This window comes from Blennius ocellaris (genome assembly GCF_963422515.1).
Source record: "Blennius ocellaris genome assembly, chromosome: 10".
Classification (NCBI taxonomy): domain Eukaryota; kingdom Metazoa; phylum Chordata; class Actinopteri; order Blenniiformes; family Blenniidae; genus Blennius; species Blennius ocellaris.
Genome location: NC_137659.1, coordinates 3,427,171 through 3,444,348, shown reverse-complemented (window position 1 = coordinate 3,444,348; position 17,178 = coordinate 3,427,171). Strand labels below are relative to the sequence as shown.

The following is a 17,178-nucleotide window of genomic DNA, read 5'->3' as shown; positions in this document are numbered from 1 at the left end:
AATACATCTAGAGAATGTTTTTTTTCCCCCACATTTTAAAGATAAAAGAGATACTTCAGGATACTTCTGCATGCGTGCGTGTGTGCGCGCATGTGTGGGTGCGTGCGCTGTTTTGGCCACAGGCTGCTTGGCACTAGTCACTAGCGTAGCATGCTGTCACAGTGAATATCGCCGGCCCATATGATGCTTAATATGATTATCCGGCGCTTCATTTGAGGAACGAGTTGACAGACCTCTTTAATCTCGGCCAGATTTACTCGGGGCTAAACCTCGCCTCGCCTCCGTCCCATGAATGAGAGGAAAGGAGAGTCGTACATGTCCCGATTGCTCCGCGTTTGCATGTTAGAGGGGCGGGGGGGGGGGGGGGGGGGGAGAAAAAAAGATTTCAGTCTCTCCCCATCTGTCAATTTTTCACTCCTTGCGCTTTCAGGGTCTGAAAATCCGCTCAACTTTTGTTGTGAACTTCTACCGCCGCAGTTAATCTTCTCACTTTCTGTGAGTGTGATGCAAAGGCGAGCAGCCTGTGCATGGTTCGAGGTGACTCCCATGTGTTTCGGACTCGGCACGGCTCTCAAAAGAGAAGCCGGCGTGTTGCTTCCTGACCTGCGGTGAGAATTCAGACGTCTCTTTGTTTGGTGAAAAAAAGTGTGTCGATCACCCTGCCCCGGCCTTATCTACGTGTAATCTAGCCTCTATTACTTACACCAGCCACATGCCCTTGTCAGATCCATTAATCCGTGGGATTACAACTAACCCTTTTTTTGCTTTCGCAGAAGCTTTTGCTTGGCTGCGTTGAGACCTTCTATTTTTACCCGCTTTGTTTACAGGAACAAATTTAGAACAGGCTAAAAAGGGAGCGGCTTTCGTTCCACTCGCTGCTGTCAAATAACTTCACCGATCAATCTTAAATCTGTTCTTTCACACAGGACCCCTTTGTTTTGGACGTCTGGATTTGCTCTGTGGAAAAGTTGGGAGATTGTCACATTGACGTGTCAGAAAACATGGTCACAGTGATCCTTGTTGCTGGAGTCACCTTCTGTGATTCAGGCTCCGCCCCCGGGCCTCGGGGCCTGAACGGTGTGATCGGGGGTATGACCAAACTGCTTCAAGAAATGTGTTTCCGCACAAAACCACCAAAAATGCTGTAGTAAATATCCCAGGATCCTATCAGTGTACATTTTTTAAAGTTATGTAAACCAGTTTTATTTCACTTAATTCGAACAACTGCTGTGGAGTTCTCACTACTTACTGCATATTCAATAATTCAAGGCGTCACATTGCATCTTGCATCATCTCTAATTCAGGAGTTACGCACTCCTATATGAGCCTAACTGGAATTCTTCCATCTCATAGTACTGTTTAAAAGAACAGTGACCATTGAAATACAACATCTGTACCATTTCTTCTTCAAAAATGTTCCATGCAGGCGAGAGTCAAAGAGCAACATCCGCTTTGGATCGCTCGCCAATCTTTCACATCCATATTGACGGGAAAGCTGGAGTTGCATGTCAACCCAGATTAGCATATCTTTTGACTGGATGGAGAAAGGAAGTGAAGGCACAGGGAGAACATGCAAAGTTCTCCAGTTCAAGTGCACCGTGCTGAAATGGCATCATTATGGGAATAGATTGCTGTAAAAAGTATTTTCGTATTTTCAGTCTGATGGCCTGAAAATAAATGTGATGTTGCAAGGAAATATTTTGGAGTTCGTAAACTGACCAATCAGCCACAACCCTATTTGTTCTTGTAACATTACTTTGTGCAACCAGAGGCTACAGTGATTTACTCGAGTTCTCTTTGTGCATTCAGTCCAACAACAGGAAACACAGCAGATTCTGACACCAGTAAGAAAAAAAAACCCTGAATAGACACTCACGACTGCCACCCAGTTTACTCAGAAAGTATTATTTAATTATTACAGATTGTTTCTTAGGCAGGTTTACGTTGAAAAACATTTTACCCACACTAATTATCAATATATCAGTACACAGTGAAGTCAGAGATGCAAGTTCAGTTTGAAGTCCACATAGAAAATACCTTTTCAAGTAGTTTAAACCTTCCTGCTGTGGCGTGACACTGCGATCATGAAATGCAGGAAAATCAAGTGACACACATCTAAAATGTCAAAAAAAAACATGAAAAATAAAAATCGTCATGATTGAGCAAAGACATTTACTGAAAGCAGCAAGCTAAAGAGCTAGCCACAGCCTGATCAGTCTTGTATTTTCATTTTGTACCACTAGATGGTATAGTGAGTCACCTCTTTTCTTCAGAGTAGTTTCTGACAGGAAACAAAACAAACAGGAATTTTAACATAGATGATAACCCGAGAAACAGCAACTCACTACTGTGGCCCAGTGTACAAATGTGATGCTGCCTTAAATCCCATATACTGTACCTCTGAGAAACTCGGGTCGACATCTTTAACATTGACCCTTGTCTGGCCATCTTTTGGTATTTGAGTTAATTTAAGCTTTTGGCCCTGATGCCTCTCATTTAGGTTCAAATGATATATTTTGACTGTTGGCCCCAGAATTAAATTGGCGAGAAGAGCTCGTATCTTTAAATATGTCAGTTTCCGTGCTCTTGCGATCTGAGCTGTCTCATTCTTTTACTACCAGCTGAGTAGATGGGTCTGATCTCTGCTCTGGCTGCTGGTCGGGAGCCTTGTACTACGCTCGTCGGTACACTCCCCGGTCGTGAAAACGTGTCATCAAATGTTCCTGCCTTGCCCTGACCCAGAGCCCCACTCATTCTGATCCACTTTGGCAGGAAGTGGCAATTGCCAGTGACTCATGGCTGTGGTCACTGTGGGCACACGGACTCCTCTCCTTCCATACGACGAGCGGGCGATGCCACATGGCCACTGGGCATCGTCTCATAATACAATTCCAGCACCATCTCCACACCACCTGTCCACTCTTTGGACTTGTCAAGCCGCATGGGAAGTGGGCCAGGAACACAGTGTTCTCCTAAAGTGGTGTTGATGGAGCTGACCAAGTCCCTTTCTCCTCTCGCTAAATTTTTAACAGAAACGAGTAGAAGGGAACAAACCTGAGCCAAGCTTTCAGAAAGCTCCCACTCACCAAAGTGTGACGACACTCTCATCTGCACTCGGCTTTGGGATGTAAAAGCAAATTCATGCTCAAGTCTGAATTCAGTGATACGGACTCTGCTTTTAGCTCGAGTGTGGGAGACATCAACTATGAAGGGAGTGTGTTTGTCCCTTTACTAGTCTGATTTAGCCGTTGATTCACCTTTTCCTTCAATGAAGTCGACAAGTCTCTGTGCAGTTTCCCAAATTAAAAGGAAAAGTTTTCTGGATTCCATTGAAAATACCAGTAAGTTCATGCACACAGTTAAAACTCAGTCTATAGTCATGTCAAAAATATTTCCCATCTTGTGTTACAGTAAACCGTTGAAACAAATGCAAACAAATATTTAATTACCTTTACAAAATTCTTATTTTGCCCAAAATGATATTACATGCAAGTTAAGTGACTTTGGTGCTTCATAACAATTGCTGCATGGATTATTATAGTATTTATCTGATTACCAGCAGTTATTATTATATCGTCATATTGTAAACCCTTTTAGATCCCAATCTGTTTTCATATGTGTTAAATCACCCCCAAAATGTACTTTTAATATTTTGGATTCTTTGATTTGTAAAATAACAATACACACATTGATGCATTTAGTCAGTGTTGTTGTTTAAGATAATGATCAGTAATACATTTTTAAATGTGATTTTTATATACAGATTAGCTGTACAGATCATATAATATATTATTACCTTGTATTAGATAAATGACATCAAGAGGTCGGCCATGTGGCTGGTATGTTTAATCCCTTTGCTTCAAGTGAAACACATTTTCTTTCCAGTGACTTTGAAATGTGGCAGAAAAAAAGTTTAAAGGCAAGTTTTTTTGTGATGACTGTTATGAAGTCATATTTCTCGGATTTCAACAGTTTCTACATTAGAAATGATTAAATATGTGTCATATTGCGCAGCATAATGCTTTTCCATATGTTTCATTGTGTTAAAATGGCACGTAAGGTGTTGATTTTGCACTATAATGTAAAGGATTGATTTTATTATCAAGGATTAAGTGTTCATCTTGATGGATGGCCCATTGTATTTTTTTCCCCGCCCACCTGTATGGTCACAGAACTATCCAGAAATCGATACTAGTTACACAAGCAAAAACAATCTTGATCTCACGGATTTTACTGTTTGTTGTATTAATCCATCAAAGTGTTCAAAACGAGAGACAGCGGCGAAAAAACAAAAAACAAACAAATCAAGAGACAGAAAATAATCCTTTAGCCTCAGACTGCCACGGAGCGTTGAGTTGCCGCTTGAAAATGGAAGTTTACAGGAAACCCACTCGCGCTGATCAGTATTTGCGATTTGATTCCCACCACCCACATGAACACAAGCTGGGAGTAATTATAACTCTTCGCCACCAGGCTGAGAATCTGCCGACTACCGCTGGGAGCGAAGGCAAGCGGAGCGTCTCGGGGAAGCTTTGGAAACCTCATCGCCACCCAAACTCAGACAGTGAAAATATAACCGCAGATTGACATGCAGAACAGACACAGTCATTATTCCATACAGGGCGGAAGCTACTGAGTGCGCTGTACTGGAGAAATGGGGCCAAACATGACTGGATCTTTATTAAAACTGACAGATTGAAGGATTCCACAATGGCGAAACCGGTGTTTGTTATTTTTAGCAGAAGAACTGGCATTTGTTTACGAGATTAAGACTCTGAATCGATGCATAAATAGGTTTCCTTTAGTGTACGGACACTTCTCTCTCATTCTGAGTTTCTCCCGAAACAACAGCTCTGAAAGCAGCCAGCCCTGTGATTAATTCATGCCGCTTGTGGTGCTATATAACATTGATAGCTACGTTTTTGTGTCTGCATGCTTGTGTGTGTGTGTGTGTGTGTGTGTGTGTGTGTGTGTGTGTGTGTGTGTGTGTGTGTGTGTGTGTGTGTGTGTGTGTGTGTGTGTGTGTGTGTGTGTGTGCGGAAAAGCTTTTTTTTTTTTTTTTCATTCTTGTCTCTGTGTTTCATCTCCTGCTGCAACACCTCCCTGCATCACAGCTCCCAGACTCCTCCGCTCCTTGTTTCTCAGCTTTTTTGATTGACACACAGCAGCCTACTTCCCTCAACGGTGTCTTTTATGCCCCCTGGTTCACTTCCGCTTTCATGTTTCCATTTTTAGGATGGCTCTGTGATGTATCTGTCTGCCGCCTCTTACTTCCTCGACGAGTTGGTTTCCTTTTCATTCAGTCATGAGACCGGCAGAATAACCTTCTTGTCTCCATGAATGTTTGTGGCACTTTAGATAATTTCAGACGAACGCTGAGGCTTTTTACAGTTTGAAGGATTTTTAAGGCACAGTACAGTGGCTATTGGTTTACTTCAGGGTCTTTCTGTCTGTTCATTTTGTGGGTTTTTTTTTTCTTTTTTCTTTTGGAAGTGTGTTTTCTCCAACATCCTGCCACAATCCAAAGACAGGTTTGTTCTGTTATTGAATGAATATCAAAGAGATGCTGGATGAATAGAAAGATGATTGATTATAGGAAGCATGGACGGATGGGTGGACGGATGGATGGATGGATGGATGGATGGATGGAATGTTGAATGAATACATACAATGTTGGATGAATAGATGGAATGTTGGATGAATAGATGGAATGTTGGATGAATAGATGGAATGTTGGATGAAGGGTGTACTGTTGGAAGAAGAATGGAATGTTGGATGAATAATAGATGGAATGTTGGATAAAGGTTGGAATGTTGCATGGATACATGGAATGTTGATGGGGAGATTAAATGTTGAGTGAATATATGGCGTTTTGGATGATATAATGTTGAATACATTGAAAGAAGATGGATGTTTTTGGTGAATATGAACACAGTGCTGGGTTGTATAGATCAACTCGCCTTATATACCTGGTCACCAATACATTACATTCTCTGCACAAGTGCTTAAAATTTCTATAATATCATGTTGGTTGCTCAAGTAATACAATAGACAATCATGTCTTTAAAAAAAAAAAATCTTTCTTTTAAGGCACAAAGTTAACTTTGGAAAGTCTTTATTCATCAGTCGGTTTAAAATGTGCACGGAACTAAATCCTTGGCCCAGAAACTACAGCAAATACAACTGGTTTGGATGCGTACACAAAATGTGTTACTTCTAAATCGAGCACAGGAGCCGTTCATTGGCCACATAGTGACAGCTGGTTGCCAGAAAACTGAAATCTTGGAGCAAACACGATGAAATAACCCTGTTTGGGTTTGTCTCAGACACAGATGCAGGGATCACCAGCAAGTCCTGCTGTTTCCCGCTGACGCCTGTACACAAAACTGCAACTGAAGCCAAGCCAAACATGCTCGCTCGGGTTCTTGACGAAGGAGTTCGAGGGGAGAAATGCTTCTGATGATATATGTAATGCAATGAAAGCAAAGTTTCAGAATATTTGATGACTCATATGAAGAAGATGAAGTCCCGGCTGAGATCTTTTAATTCACATTTTTAGTCACTGATAGAGTATCAGGATGGAAAAACACTTCATTATCACAGTTTCCATAATGAGTCTCTGGAGTCTTTTGTACTATTCTCCATGATTTTGAATAATCTGGGTTTATAGAGCTGTTTTTGTTGGAAAACTGTGTTCTTCAAGCCCACACAGAGATAATCCGAAAGATCTCATCATCAGGGTTATTTAAAAGATTTAACAAAGCTCCCTTCGGCTCAATGGAAAAAAAAAATACTATGAAACCAAAGATACAATCCCAATTGTATGCTATTAGTCAAATATATGTCACACTAAGATGGAATCATCAGAAGTCATACTTATCAAAAGCTTGCTGTTTTTTTAATGATTGAAATAACTGCTCACCTGAATACAAACTGTTTTGAACATTACCTTGGATATATAATCTAGAGGGGGTATATCCTCCCGTCCCTTCAGTCTATCAGGACTTATCTTTCATATGTGTCTGCTGTTTGCAAACAAAACTTCTCTTCTCTGTTTGGCAAAGACTTTCCCCAAACTTTTACACAATAAGTGTGCTTTTGCTGGCAGAACACTGTATAAAACTTGTCCAAAACTACATTATCCACCTCTCCGATTATTTTCAACCACTTCTTTCCAAGAAAACAACGTTCCAAGTTTCCAGTCCTTATTAAATGTTCTGCATCTTGGTGCCATCCTTTAAAAAAAATAAAAAAAAAAATAAAAAATTTAAAACGGTCTTGGAACACTGAACATTTGTTATTTGTCATATCTGTTAAATATATCCTCAATAATAGCTTTACTTTACAGATCTCCAACACCCACTCGCTGTAACCCACCAGATTGGGGTGGGTGGTGGAAGTGTTGATATATTTTCCATTTGTTGTTGTGCAGAAATTAATTCAAATCAATAAAAAAGCTGCTGGTGACTAAAAGGGGAATAACCAGTCATATGCCACGGTGCAGAGGAGTTAGCGGAGACGGGGGAAATATACCGGCGCGCTCCTAAAGATTTTGCTCAACAGAGGCCGCCTTTGCAATGAATCACTGTCTCTGTATGTTGATGGGAAGTCGAAATGAAAGAGTCCAACAGGCCAGGATGGATTGGAAATAACAGAATTCTGTCCAGTAAATAAAATGACCTGATATAAAATGCATGGAATATAGTGATTTGTGAAGAACTCAGCCGAAGTGGTAACCCTTCATTGGGTAACTGACCATATCTGGTAACTTGTTTACAATGTTTTCACATCTTTCCAGCGTTTTCTTTTTTTACATTATTAGCATCACTTTAACTTGGAAAAGAGCACGAGAGTGAAACAGGAAGTCCTTAAATTTCCATCCACATTGGAGGGTTCATTCTTTTTCAGTATTCAAGGACATTATCGCGTGTCATATAAAGGGTTAAGGAGAGGTTATCGGAGGCCCCGTTCAGCAAACACACACCTTCTATTGTCCTTTCAGCCCTTCCAAAGATTCAAGAGTGCAAATCCTAATCTTTCCCCATCAGCACAGCCCTGATCTTTGTATTTGTATGAAAGGCAGAGCATAGTGTGTGCTGCCCTCTCCTTTGGGGACTTGTGGGAAATGAGCTTCACCTCCCAGCTGCCTCATCTTTTTCTTCATAACCATTTACTGAATGTTCTCCTCCCCTGTGTTCGTGTTCGACTCTCTCTTCCTGCTCATTTGTGCACACTGTATTGTTTCCCAATTTGCATTCCCGCTGTCATTAAAGGAGGGTGGTACCGTTTGTAAGGTGGTTGCTAATACCACCGCATTGTACCCCAGAGGGTGCTTCTCGCTCGAGCTTCTGACCTTGCTTGAAAAACACAACATTTTAGTTTCTTTGCAAATGAAACTCTCGGCTAGGTGTCAAACTGTACTCCTCCTCTGCTCCCTCCCCCGTGCCGATGACCACCCAGATTGCCCACAATGCTTCAGTCACATGACGCCGTTAATCCTGCTTGGGTCTGAATCAGCGCCTAAACCCTCACACTGCAGATTAGCAGAGGAAAAGTACAGAGTGGGAGAGACTCTCTAAGTAACCGGGGCTTTCCCTGCTTCCCATGGCTTCGGCCATGTCTCGCTACACTCACCATCTGTTCCTGCTTCACTCCGCCCAAAGTCACCCTCAAGAAAACTCAGCGGCTCCGACACTCAAGTATATATTGTCTGATATGATGACGAGACAGGACAGAGCTTGCAGTTTGGGGCAAAAGAAAGTCATGAGACCCTTGAAATGAATCGACTTCGGTGCTCAGAGCCACTGAAAATGCAACTTTTTGAAAACCGGTCCCGGGTTTTTCAGTATTTTTACCATTTCCATGTAAAGGGACACCATTTTTCAAAACATTGCAGTGACATTTTTCTGAAACAAAAACACAGAAATTCTGCATTTTCACATGAAGCGTAGTTGTGCAAACAGGGTCTGAAGGCCAATTCAACGTCATTTATACAATATGATTAGAAATATTTTTTCACCATTAAAAAATGTGCAAATGAAGTCAGAAAAAGTATTGGCGATATACATTAAGCTTGTTCATTGACCAAAAACGGGAAAAAAAGGGTGGAATTATGGAGCCCATCTCTGTTTAGAAACATTCAATGTTTTTCACAAGTAGCCTCCACCCCAGCGAGCGTTCAGAAAGCCTGACCACAGCAGGTAAACCTCCACAAGACGAGCAGCCAACCAGCTCCAGCCACTGTGCTGTACTGAAACTCACAGAGCGCCCATGGTAAAAATAGAGCATCCGTCTTGTCTTGTGCCCACCGATGTGCATAATTATGAGTCTTTGTGCTCTTCACATGCATGGCCAGCAATCCCATTACCTCCATGGAAACAATAAAGGGTTATGAGAAGGCCCCCACAGTAACATGGTCTCCCTGGTAAAATGAATGTGTTGCTCATATCCTCTAATAATGGGTTATATTCGTAAGCTGTCTTTTCAAGCCACTGCTTATTGTCCCTAAAGAGTGATAGTGACTCACCTCTTTCCCTAAAGTGAGACGGATCCTCTGATTCAACACTGCATTGTGGGATACGTTTGAGTGATGGTGCGTGTTCCAATTCTCAAGAGCTTCTCTTAGATAATGATGGAAAAAAAAAAAAGCGGGATCATGCATACGCAGCATTGACATTTATTTAGTCTAATTTATTTGTATGTTGTTGTATTTTTTCACCTTAATTGAGGGTTAATTCATTCCACTGAAAAGAACTCTGTTTTACCGAGTCGAGTTTATCTTGTCCTTAACTGTGTCGGAAGTGTTTGACATGTCGGTCCTCATCACTAGAATTTATATAAAGCAAGACTGTCAAACATAAGGCTTGTGGCTCCAATCCAACCATTTCCCACAGTGATTGTTTTCCTGTTTTGTTTTGTTTTTTGCTAAAATATAGCCATTTTCCTTCACCTCTGCTCCGCACCATGACAAAGAAAAAGATGTAACATTTTAATTTAAAGGTTACGATGGAACTATTTTGCCATTCTACTCCACTCAAGTTGAAATTGGACTGTATGTGGCCCCTGAACTTAAATAAATAGATATAAGTACAGGTATAAAGTCACAGATAAATGAGGAATTCAGTGGTATAGCGTGTGACAGGACTGGGCATGGGTAAATAGCGGTTGATAATACCAGTAAAGAAGGGACGATGAATGGTTGGATGCTATAGGAGGGATGGGGATGAATAGGAAGGTGTGTAATGGGGGATGTGGTTGAATGAATACGAGAGGTAGAGGATCGAGTTGTCAAAGGGTGAATGGATGACAGGGCGAGGAAAAATTGGAAACATTCCGGATGTCGATGAAAGGTTGTTCCGAGGTTGGGAACAAGAGCACAAAGCGATCCAAATGAGCTGTGTTCAGTGTTCAAGGAGTACAAAAATCCCATAACCGCTTCCCAAGATATCTTATTTTTGTTGAAAAATATTGCATGTTAAATAACAGACTTTTGTTCTTTTTCTTTCTTAAGTGCCCAACTGAAACCTTTCAATAGAATGTGACCTAATGAAGGCTTTCTAACGTGCCGGCTTATCTTCCTTCCTCTGTTGAACAGGAGAACCACTGTCGCAGGATTAAGATCCTGGGGGATTGTTACTACTGCGTGTCTGGACTGACCCAGCCGAAGACCGACCACGCTCACTGCTGCGTAGAGATGGGCCTCGATATGATCGACACCATAACGTGAGACTCCGGCCGCGTTTTCATTGCATTTTGACAGGATTTTAACAACAGATATCCACTATGTTTTTTTTTTGTTTGTTTGTTTGTTTGTTCAGCCTGCCCAATATAAAAGCGGAAAAGAATTGACCCAAGTACATTTAATGACTTCAATAAAAGCTGTTAATCAGGATGACCCCCTCCCCCACCACCACCACCACCACCACCACCCCTCGATTAATCAGAAATGCTAAATTTAGTTTTTATCTGTTGTAAGATGGTCTATTTTTAGTTTGTGTGAGCAGCTTTTGTTCTCCGTCCACATCTTGTCACATTGAAGCTTCTTCCATACTTTATTTATTTTTGATTGAGCATCTTTTATTTTGCTGCATTTGAGCTGCAGAGCTGCTGCCTCTCTCTCTCTCTCTCTCTCTCTCTCTCTCTCTCTCTCTCTCTCTCTCTCTCTCTCTCTCTCTCTCTCTCTGCAGGTTCATGGTCCACATTTGACCTCATCTATTAGATGCAAATGTTGCTTTAAATAGCAACAAATAAATAAGTAATGATAAAAATGCAATTACATAAAAATTATTATAATTACAACATATCAAGGATCATAGTGTTGTAAATATGACATTATCGATATGATAATAGCTGTTGACAACAAAGGCAGATTTAAAACCAGCATGAATAGAACTATTATAACAAAAAACAAAATACAGCAGTCAATAATAATAACGACAATTACAATAGCAAAAACAAGATACAATACCAAATTGAAAAAAAAATATGCAAACAGAAAATGTATGTGTTGTTCTTTATAAACAGTACAATAAAACACCATTTGCTTCAACTATCTGTAAAATTAACACAAAAATAAGAAAATCACATGACTATTTGAAACATAAAAAATATCAGCAATAATAATGACAATGTCTTGTATTGCGCATGTTTCCTTTCCATGCTTCCAACTCGTTGAAAGTTCTGTAGATCCACTGCAGCCCTCTGTCACTCCCCACAGGTCGGTCGCCGAGGCCACAGAAGTCAATCTGAACATGCGTGTGGGCCTGCACACGGGCCGGGTGCTGTGCGGCGTGCTGGGCCTCAGGAAGTGGCAGTACGACGTGTGGTCAAACGATGTGACCCTGGCCAATGTGATGGAGGCTGGAGGCCTGCCTGGGTCAGTGCAGGCGCACCGTGACGCTCCACCAACACTTCCACTCACTGTCAGCTCCAATATCAGGAAACAATCTGTCACTGGAATGTGGTTATACTGACATGTGTGTGAATAGTGCAATATAAATCACTGAAATGTCACTACTTTGATGAAAAAAAAAGGCACATTTACTGAAGTCATAATAGAAAGATTTCAAAGTTATGTGAAATACAAAACCAGTTAGAAAAATTGGATGAGTTCAAATTGTGGGGGATAACAATGAAGCACCTGAAATATGCCATGACTTGAGGCTGGTTCCTAATATTATACGATCATTTGTTACTCGAGTACACATGCAGCCTGAGTTGGTGTTTTAACTACTCTTCCCCCCCATGTAAACATGACCCCCGTTTACACAATAATGTTTCAAACGCATCCGTTTTTGCATTTTGGTTGAGGCAAAAGTTTCACATTTACGACGTGCGATGAGCCCCGTTGCCATGGAAACAGAACCCCAATCTTCTTTCACTTGAAAACTGCTGTCGTCTAAACGGGGCCCTGAAGCCGTTGAAGACACACTATCTGCATGTCGTATTTCCGAGTCCCGTGCCCCTCCATCAACCTGTTGTAGACGTTTGACGTTTGACGCCTGGCGTCCTCTGCTCTCTCCAGGAAGGTTCACATCACCCGATCGACCCTAGAGTGCCTGAACGGAGACTACGAGGTGGAGCCTGGGAACGGCCACGAAAGGAACGCCTTCCTCCAAAAACACGACATCGAAACCTTCTTCATAGTGCCATCTCACCGACGGAAGGTATCCCGCAGCGCTGTCAAACAATCGATTGCGTTTTAGTTATATGACTCCCGTCTATTCTGCCCAGGCCTCAGCTGAACCTTTTAATACCTGAGGGAGAGCACTGTAAACATCGGCAAAGCTCCCCGGAGTAAGCTAATCCCTCTTATTGGAGCTCTTTGGTGACTCAGAGTCAGGCTCGGTGGACAAAGCAGGCTTCCCGTTACCTCCGTGCCAGCATGTATAAGGCGAGCGGCCTTGATGTGATGGCGGCATCCGGGCCGGTGTGATGCGGCGCTCACACGTTGGCTGTTGTCGAGCCTGTAATGGATTGGATGGGGGCTATAAAGAGGGAAAGAAAAACAGCCTGTGGCATCTATCATCTCAGATTTGCACAGTCCGACAAACTTGCAGAGATGTGTGTGTGTGTGTGTGTATGTGTGTGTGTGCGTGTGTGTGTGTGTGTGTGTGTGTGTGTGTGTGTGTGTGTGTGTGCGTGCGTGTGTGTGTGTGTGTGTGTGTGTGTGTGCGAACAAGCACGTCTCCAACAGATGTGCCACAAGCAGCTGGAGAGGGAATTTCAGTCTTGTTTCTGAGTTACTCTTCTTTTTTATTTTCCTTCCTTCTTCACTTTTCTTCCATTTTCTTTCCTTTCATTACATTTCCTTTTTTTTTTTTCTTCTTCCCTTTCCTTTCTTCAACTTCCTACATTTTCTTACCCATGTATTTTTTTTGTGTTTTTTCTCCTTTCTTCATTTGCTTTAATGTGCTTCTTTTCTCCCTCTCCATTTGTTTCTTCTCATTTCCCATCTTTTGTTTTCCTTCCTTTACTTTCATTGTTTCAATTGTATTTTCTTTAATTTGCATTCTTTTTCTATGTTTTGCTAATTTTCCTACTTAGTCTTTTCTTACATTTCTTTCCCTTTCCAGTTTTTTCTCATCTTTTCTCCATTCAGCCTCCTTATTCTTCTTTCTTTCTTTTATTATTTTCTTTAATTTCCCATCTATTCATCTTTTCTTTGTCTTACAATCCTGTATTTCCTTTTTTTTCTTTTGTTTACTTTCCTTTCCTCCCCTCTATCTTCCTTGATTTCTTCTCAGTTCTTTTATATTTCACTCTTCGTTTTTACACTTCTTGTCCCATCATTCCTTTTATCTTTTCCTTTTTTCTTGCTTTCCTTTTCCTTTCCTTTGATTACATTTACTTCCACTTCCTTTCCTTGTCTTAAATGACATTTCCTCATTTCCTTTCATTTGACTTCTTTTGATTTCCTTTCCTTTCCTTTCTTCACTTCTTTCCCTTCCTTAATTTTTTTCCTTTCCTTTTCTATTGTTCATAATTTCTTTTTCTCTTCTTCTTCCTTTCATTCCATCCTATTTCCTCTTCTTTTGATTTCCATTCCTTTTCCTTTCTCCTACTCTCTTTTCTTCCTTTCCTCCTCCCTCCCTCTGCCATTTCTTGTTCTCCCTCCCGCTGTGTTCCTCCTCTCAGTAGGTCTTTACGTTCCGCACACAAAGCCTTGCTGTGTGTGACCGGAGTCCTCGTAGGAATCTATGTATTGAAGTTTTATAGTTGTGTGTATTTTACGTGTATTTCTCTTTGATAGGGGAGAGACTTTGTTAATCTTCTTCATATTTCTGACGGCACAGATAGATGTTCCCTGACTGCTGCGTTGGAGTTGCTCTAACCTTTGAAACAAGATCAAAACTAAAAAAAAACAAAAAAAACAGCTGTTTCTTAACCACTTTCTAGTGAAATTCCTGATGATTCTGTGTGTGTGTGTGTGTGCTCATGAGCGCGTGTGCCCGTGCACGCCCTCCAGTGCCTGTGCATGACTTTTACAAAGCCTTTACATAAGACGTATCATTAAAATGTATCTTGACTTAATCATTGTTCCCATCTCTTATCTGGTGACAGATATTCCCAGGATTGATTCTTTCGGATATAAAGCCCGCCAAAAAGATGAAGTTCAAAACTGTGTGCTACTTACTAGTGCAGCTTATGCACTGCAGGAAGATGTTCAAGGCTGAGATTCCCTTCTCCAATGTCATGAACTGCGAGGACGGTGATAAGGTATAAACTCACTGTCTGTGTTAACATGTCTGTGTTTGTTCGTGTTGTGGTCGACTCAAACCTTCACTGTTTAGACGAAAGACTTCATTTGTGACTGCTTGTAAATGTGGCCTCATTGTTTCGTGATTCAAACCACATCCTGATTTTCCCTTTTTTGTTGTTTTGTTTTTCTTAGCATTTGTCATGTTGTTTCTTGTCAAGTCGCCTCACATATATGTATTTATACATGCATGTATTTAGTCTACAGTGGATGGACCAAATGTTTTAGCCTTTTTTCTCTATAATACACTGTAATGTGCATGTAATGTGACTTCAATTTGACATTCTCAAATTGTCACAAATTGTAGAACTCACATACTTTCTAAAAATGCCACATGTTCTCAAATTAATCTACACTAAACTAATTGCACTTTATTTATCCCTGTGCGGAAAGTACTTTTCTGCATTGACCAATCCTATTACCTTCATTGCTTGATGGAATTCTCACTTATTCTAGAACTGTCATACATTCCAGAACTATGTTCTACAGTTCCAAAACATTCCACAACTCTCACACGTTCCAGGATTGTCCCAAATTCTGGATCTCACACATTTTAGAACAAACAACTTCTATAATTCTCATAAAATAGACAACTCACTCTCATTCCAGAAACCTCAGAAATACAAGAACATCTAAAGATATTTGAAGTTTGACACATTCTAGAAATGTCAGATTTTCTAGACAATTTCAGACACACACATTCCTGGATTGTCCTGATACACTATAACTAACATGTTCTACAATTCTCATGAATTCTCAACAAGTGTCACACGTTCTCGGAACCTAGAAAATACCAGAACATAGATTTTTTTTCAACTGACATGCTCTAGAATTCTCAGTGATTCTACAATTCTGACACAATGTAGGGGTTGTTTCTTACACATGGTACAACTCCCACACATTTCCCATTTATTCTTGAGCTCCTACGGATTGTAAAAGTCTCACACATTCAAGAACTCTACATGTACAAGTATCATAATTCCGGTGCAACTAATAATCATCAGAAGAAGTAAAACAACAAAAAATGCAGGACTTTCCAAACACGATCACTTGCTGGCGCAGCGGAAAACTCTTGGGTTTTACAGATATGTCAAGAGCTCCTTTCCTTGAAATTTAAACACATGTTATAAAGGTCCCTTTAAAAAAAAAAAGAAATGCAGCTTTTAGTATTCTGGCTACATCCATCAAGTCTGCACCTCACACAACATAAATGTCCTCTTATGTCTACATTACCAGTAATAACAGTATCCTCACATCATAGAGAGAAAACTGGTGTCTATGAAAGAGAAAAATGAGAAAGGGGAGACAGGATATATCATATATAAACTGCCCTTGAATGACAATTTCAGATTCAGGCCACACACACTTGCACTGTGCGATATGACATATACATTCAAGGCACGCAGGGGAGCAATATGAGGGACAAGAGACGAATGAATAGGGTGGGGTTTTTTTTGTTGTTTTTTTTTTTTTTTTTTTCCTGTGCACCAGACACGGCTGCACGATGTGTCCTGTGCTACACGGAGCACAATATGGAGCACAAGGAGAAGTCCACAGGCCACTGAGCTGCCGCCTTATAAATAACCCAGAGCAACGGCGTGAAGATGCACAGAGAAAGAAGAGATGGGAACAGGGTCAGGAAAGGGGCAGAATTACTTCATGAAATAACGCAAAATACAAGGGAAGCGAAGTGAAATCTGATGAAAATGTGATAATTACACGTTATGCGGGCAAGATAATAATTAGAGAAGGAAGGAAAGAGTTATTGTAATCCAAACAATAACTGATTATCTGCATGGATTTTTCTTATTACTTTAATAGATGAGAAGCGTGTCTTTATCCTTCATTAGTCAACTATTTGCGTTAGTGTAAGGCTAAGCTACTTTTGTTATTTTCACTTCAGCTAAAATTCAAATTCTTTAAGACTGAGGCCCCATTTACGCGACAACTGCACTTGAAAGGGCTCCCAAGGTGGAACTGCAAGTTTTACTGCACGGCCATAGGAACTACTTATTCTGCACCTGTACCTGAAGATGGACAATAACAACCACGGCGGCCTCCGGAGTGTCATGACTTCCAGTCCACATTCTCCTGGGACTTGGTCGTTTTAGAGTTGAGATTCACCCAGAATACCAATCTAACACCGTCGTTCTTGTGGCCTGGAATGCTAACTACATTGTTTTCTTCCATTTCCATGTAAATGGACATCGTTTTTAACACGTTGCTGTGTCAACATGACATTTTTTTCTGAAACAAAGGAAGAAAAAAAAAAACGTGCAAAAATGATGCCTTTTCACTTGAAATGTCGTCGTGTAAACGGGGCCTGAGTTTTAGCATCCTGAATTAGGTGAAAGAATGAATGAATGGAGGATATCGTCGTCTGAACCGGAAGCAGGTGCCAACATGGTAGGAACAGGGAA

At 40.9% G+C, this 17,178-nt stretch overlaps 1 protein-coding gene across 1 annotated transcript in view; it reads left to right on the top strand.

The window, feature by feature from the left end:
- Positions 1-17,178, top strand: part of LOC308135741 (adenylate cyclase type 1-like) — a gene marked incomplete at both ends in the record, with an annotated part of 40,682 nt that overhangs the window by 15,174 nt on the left and 8,330 nt on the right. The window contains 4 exons of the mRNA XM_080503843.1: positions 10,595-10,722; positions 11,717-11,879; positions 12,528-12,665; positions 14,563-14,718. Of these exons, the coding sequence (XP_080359969.1) occupies positions 10,595-10,722; positions 11,717-11,879; positions 12,528-12,665; positions 14,563-14,718 (585 nt within the window). The remainder of the gene's footprint in view (positions 1-10,594; positions 10,723-11,716; positions 11,880-12,527; positions 12,666-14,562; positions 14,719-17,178) is intronic.